At 35.3% G+C, this 6,000-nt stretch overlaps 1 protein-coding gene across 1 annotated transcript; it reads left to right on the top strand.

Moving 5' to 3' along the window:
• Positions 1-231: 231 nt before the first annotated feature.
• On the top strand, positions 232-1,784 carry LOC133196675 (AAC-rich mRNA clone AAC4 protein-like; the record flags this gene model as incomplete). Its single annotated transcript, XM_061332536.1, has 3 exons — positions 232-702; positions 1,024-1,186; positions 1,572-1,784. Coding segments are annotated over 3 exons (825 nt in total), but the record flags the coding sequence as incomplete, so codon positions are not given.
• Between the last annotated feature and the right edge of the window lie 4,216 nt (positions 1,785-6,000).

The following is a 6,000-nucleotide window of genomic DNA, read 5'->3' as shown; positions in this document are numbered from 1 at the left end:
ATACCAAAGATCAATGACCCTGTACATTTAAAAGGTTCATCACAGCACAGTTAAACATCCGACTTATTATGTATTTAATTCTGATTGGTTAGTATATTTGGCTTGGTTAAAAATAGAAATGAGCACATGTCGTCAATATATAAACAATCTTCCTTCGTGATATTTCATCATACACTGAAAATCGAGTTGTGAACAGAGCCTTAATCTAATAGATGACAAATAAACGTTTAACGATGGATAACAAGCGAAATCAGCACCATTCCACTCGTCACCCAGGGAAGCGCGCCCCTGGGGCGCCTAAGCGCCACCGTTTTTTCTCTAGTCCGGCCCACCATTGGGTCTCTAAGACCTCCCGTGTCAAACAAGAGGAGGGTGACTGTAAATTCATCATTGAAGCTTGGGGACTGGGAGAAAGCTTCTGCCCAATCTCAAGTGAAAGCTCTTCCTTGTAATCTGTACATTGGAAATAATTTCAGCGTTCGAATTTACGATTATTTTGCAATACAGAAGTCTGTACAGAATAACAAGGATGGGGGTTTGGTTCATTTGGATTTCGACCCAGTTATACACTTCAAACACATGAAGCTGTCCACGGCAGCCGAGAAAATATGGAGTGTTCCTAATGCTGGGGGTAATTCTGTTATTTCGGAAGTCCTCTCCTTTGAAACGTTCCACAGATGTTTCCACGCTAAGCTTCTCAAGGTGGGTACATTAACGATTTATAAGGGGGAGCGGATCCACAGTCAGTTTGCCTTGTATACTAATACTAGTACTTTCATATGCCGTTTGGCTTATAAATCCAGATACATGTATATCCTAGTATTAAATTACGTTCAAACACTAATATGTTGAATGATAAATTAATTGACAAAAAATAATTTGAAAATCACGTATCGTAAAGTTAAAAAATCTATTTTTCTTCTGATTTAAGCAAGAAATAGTATTATATGCATCTATGCTAATAAATTACAGCACTGATGTGGCATTTTCGTTTTGTAAATTCTGTAAATTAACATCTTTCAGACTGAAATGGAGGTTTCTTACTTCCCAGAAGGAGGTTCTATAACTGATTACGTTTGTGAAATTTTCGACACAAAAGTGGGCGTGTCTGTCACACGTGCTATGAAGTACCGAGGCGACTTTACAGAGGAGGACGCTCAACATCTCCTGACGAAGAAGCTGAGAGGTACGTATAGTGCATACAATACTATAGCTATATTTTATATTTTCTGATCAAGGGATAACGAAAAAAAATTTAAACACGATAACCTATTTCGGGGGGGGGGGGGGGGACTTCTCGTAGACAAGCCGCTTTCCTTCTTATACATGATATACTCATAAATGACTCTTCTTTCCAGCTTACAAGAGTCTGTGTTTCCTAAAACGAGGGAAAGGGTTCAAAGTAATTTTTTTGTTACTTTGCTGTAATTTATACATTTGGCAAATCTGAAAATCTTGGGAGAGTGTGCCCGCCCCCCCCCCCCTCCCCCGCCTTTAATCCCCAACTGCTGAGGCTATTTTCTACGCTGCAGGAATACATAAATCAAATAATTTAATTTTCTCTCTTGCAGGGGTAAATCAAGCAAACAGAAATACATTGGAGAAATGGAATAAGCAGATCCTCCATGTATGGGTCCAAAACAAGGAGGTAGCTAATCTGATCACTAAAACGTTCAAAAACCTGTCAATGGATCTGGTGTCCAATACTGTAGTGGTCATCTCTAGGAGTCGTCGGTCAGACTTCATCTTCTACAATCCCTGACAAAAGACCGTGAACTACTGAAAAGATTTTATCTCGAACATCGGTTACAGTCGGTCATCTCAAGGAGTAAATGTCTTCAACCGGACAGAGTTCACTATTTACAATCCCTAACAGGACGATCACCGTGAGGTTTTCCAAGACCCACCGGACAGACTTTACTATTAACAATCCCTAACAGGACGTCAGTGACAATAGTAACCCGCCGGCCAGTATAAGACAGAGAAACCACAGTCAGTAATGGTCACTTTTAGGATCCACTGGTCAAGCTTGGTCTACTACAAACCCTGGCACAAAGACCATCAGCAGTGGTCAACTTCAGGTCCGAGCAAGGAGAAGTTTGATAAATTAACCAGATACATCAGCTGGATATTCTCAGAAAGAATAAGTATATAATAAATTTCCATCATTATCGCCAATAAAATCTCGCGAAAAAATGCGGATCGAGAGCAGCTACTGCGAGTTTCGAGTGCTCTGCTACAACAGCTCGAAACATTTCAAGAGTGTCAGATCCATCAGAGACTGCGAAAACCACCAATGGTATAAAATCCACTGATAAATTAGTACAGAAATTGTGGATGCCTTTGAATATTTTATCATTATTGTATCTTAAATTAGTATTGCACAGGATACATTTATCAGGTTTTCGGTCCGCTACAGACCGAAAACCCTTGACTTGCATGCGTTATTGTTACTCATTGACGTAAGATCAACTTTATCAAAACATAATGCTTGGAAACAAGAATTATTGTATACGTCAAATATTGACAATTCTGCACATTTTAAAACTGGTAAAGGTTTTTTTTCCTCATGCAAACCGGAAACAGATAATTATGAATAATTAAAGCTCTTATTTGAATTAAGTATTTTATACGTTCACTATGATTTTTACTGAAACCCTCTGATATTAAAATGTTTCATGCGATAAGATTTTCTTCATGTGAAAATAAAATATTATTAAAATGAGAAAATGATGATATTCCTGACTGGCAATGTCGGTTTTCATTGCCAATCGTTGCAAACTGCATGATTAAGGACGATGTTGCCTACCGCATTGTTTAATACACATTTGCGAATGAACTCTATAAACATATCAAAACCAATCTTCTATTTATAACAGAGCCTGAGGCATCACTTAAAATTATTTTTTAGGGTCCTGAGGCACTTTATATTACAGGTGCTTGTAGGCAGGACCCTGTTTTTACCACGCAACCCCCCCCCCCCCTTCCTTTAAAGAATTTTTTATAATAATTTTTTTATATAATTTTCTTTATTTTTTTTTTTTTTTTTTTATCTCTTACTACTTCATCTACCTGTTCCTGATCAAAAATCACATTGAAATCCCCCTCCCCTCTCTCCAGCATACTAGAGCATCTGCGTCGGAATTAAGATGTCCGTTTGTAAACAATTTTTCAAAACTCTATTCCTCCTACAGTTTTGGTCTGATTTCAATATAACATGGCAAACAAGGAGACCGCACTAAGATACATAATTCGGTGTATCGGTTTTTGATTTCTTTGAATGGTGTTGCCATGGTTGTGAAATACTTTCAAAACGCTACTCCTCCTACAGTTATGGTCTGATTTCAATATAACTTGGCACACAAGTAGACTACGCTAGAATCATATTTTTATGTGTCTTTTTTTTTTTTTTTTTTTGATTTCGATGAACTTTGTTGCCATGGTTACTAAAATTAGAAATTTCTGTTAAATACTTTCAAATCGCTACTCCTCCTACAGTTTTTGTCTGATTTTAATATGACTTAGCACACAAGTAGAATACACTGAGATACATAATTCTCTGTATTGGTTTTTGATTCAGATGAACGGTGTTGCCATGGTTACTAAAAATAGACATTTCTGTAAAATACTTGCAAAATCTTACTCCTCGTACAGTTTTGGTCTGAAATAAGTATAACTTGGCACACAAGTAGATTACACTGAGATACATAATTATGTTTATCGGTTTGATTTCCTTGAACAGTGTAGCCATGGTTACCAAAATAGAAAGAAGATGGGTGAACAAGGCGGGCGAAGTGCCTATAGTGCGACAAACATGAAGTGAAAAATAAAATCTCAATTATATCAAAATTTTCTTTGATATTTCATCTAACATTAAAGTATACTTGATGAAAAATCTCAACAATTTACAACAATCTCACAAAGACTGAAATTATTTGCCTACGAAATAGCATACACTCACTAAAGAGGGCAAAAAGGATCACTTTCTCATACTTAAACAAATTTTTTCGATATGAGTGGGTCTTTGCTCCATTTTTTTGAAAGTTAATCCTAAAAGTTTGCATAAAAATGTACATTTTTTGGTTTACAAAAACATGGAGCAAAGACCCACTATACCTTAAAAGTACACTTTTATGACAAAGCATTCGCATCTTTCCGAGAAATGCTTGAAGTCCATTAAGTCAAGGGTCATATCACAAACATGATTTAAACGCCACTATTCATCAATAGCTGTTTAGCGTAGTGGTTAGCGTGTTAGTCTCAAATCAATATGATACTCCGGATTTTATTGTTAGGGGTTCGAATCCCACGAATACCATTTTATTTTTTAAATAAAAGAATTTTTTTCCGAGATCTTTTTTTCTCAGAAAAGTTTTGTTGATCATAATTTCATAAATTTCAATAATGAGAACTTGACTTTAAATACTTTATTTACAAAGTGAATATGATTTTTTTAAATATCTGAAGCTATAGGCATTCTGCACGCCTTGTTCACCCATCTTCTTTCTGTAAAATACTTTCAAAACACTACAACTCCTACAGTCTTGGTCTGATTTCAATATAACTTGGTACACCAGTAGACTACACTAAGATACATAATTCTGTTTATCGGTTTTTAATTTCGATGAACGGTGTTACCATGGTTATAATAGAAACTTCTGAGAAATACATTCAAAATCCTCCTCCTACATGTGGTCTGATTTCTTCAATATAACTTGGCACAAAAGTAGATTACACTAAAATACATAATTCTCTTCATCGATTTTTTTTTTCATAAATGATGTTACCATGTTTACTAACATCGAAATTCCTGTAAAATTCTTTTGAAAGGCTATTCCTCCTACAGTTTTAGTCCGATTGGAATAAATTTTGCCACAAAAAGAGTAAATCAAGGATCATTATTCTACGTATTGCTGTTGCGCAGTTTCAAGACAAAGTGCTATTTTTCGCTACCTTTGTCATGAGTACAAACCAGTAGAGCTACAGTCACGTAAGAGACTTCTGGTTTCAAAATGCTTCTCCTCGTACATTGTTGGTTTGATTTCAATATAACTTGGCAAACAAGTAGACTACACTAAGGTACATAATTCTGTGTATTGGTTTATGATTTCAATTAAACGGTGTTGCCAAGGTTACTGAAACATAGAAATTTCTGTGAAATTCTTTCAAAACGCTTTTCCTCCTACAGTTTTGGCCTATTTTCATTATAACTTTGCACACAAGTAGACTGCACTAAGAGACAATATTCTTTTTATCGGTTTTTGATTTCGATGAATGGTGTTGCTATGTTTACTATACTGAACAAAAAAGAAAGGTATAGATGTAAATGTCCAATTTTTTAAACTTTGAACGTCTACAACAAAACGTCCTATATAACAGAAATAAGCTACACTCTATTGTGATAAAAAAAAATCCTGATTATTCAAGCGTAACAGTTTTTGAAATGGGTAGAAGCCCGTACTCTGACCACGTGTATCCGTACAATTCTTGGCATAGAAAATCCTTGTCTTTAGTCCTGAAAGAAAATCTAAAATTTGGATAAAGGATAACTGCACTTAACGCTTGGTTTTGGTTTTTGGTCGCTTCTGTTGCTTTTATATCTTAACCTTATTTCACTTTTGTATATTAACTAAAGAATTCTGTCAATTTGGCATCAAATATATATATATATTTGTTACTAAAAATATTATTTTCTGTGAATTACTTTCAAAACGATATTCTCTTACAGTTTTGGTCTGATTTCAATATAACTTGGTAGACAAGTAGACTACACTAAGATACATAATTCTTCTTATCGGTTTTTGATGAACGATGTTGCCATGGTTACTAAAAATTGGAATTTCTGTGAAATTCTTCAATACGCTACGCTTCCTACAGTTTTGGTCTGATTTTGATATAACTTGGCATGCAAGTAGACTACACTAAGATAATTCTCTTTTGAACCGTTGATGAACGGTGTTGCCGTGGTTACTAAAAATTGGAATTTCTGTTAAATTCTTT

This window comes from Saccostrea echinata, unplaced genomic scaffold, assembly GCF_033153115.1.
Source record: "Saccostrea echinata isolate AGI-Se365-2 ecotype Australia unplaced genomic scaffold, CSIRO_AGI_Sech_v1 ptg000001l, whole genome shotgun sequence".
In the NCBI taxonomy this organism is placed as follows: Eukaryota; Metazoa; Mollusca; class Bivalvia; order Ostreida; family Ostreidae; genus Saccostrea; species Saccostrea echinata.
The sequence above is the reverse complement of the archived record's forward strand: the minus strand, read 5'-3'. Positions and strand labels throughout refer to the sequence as shown.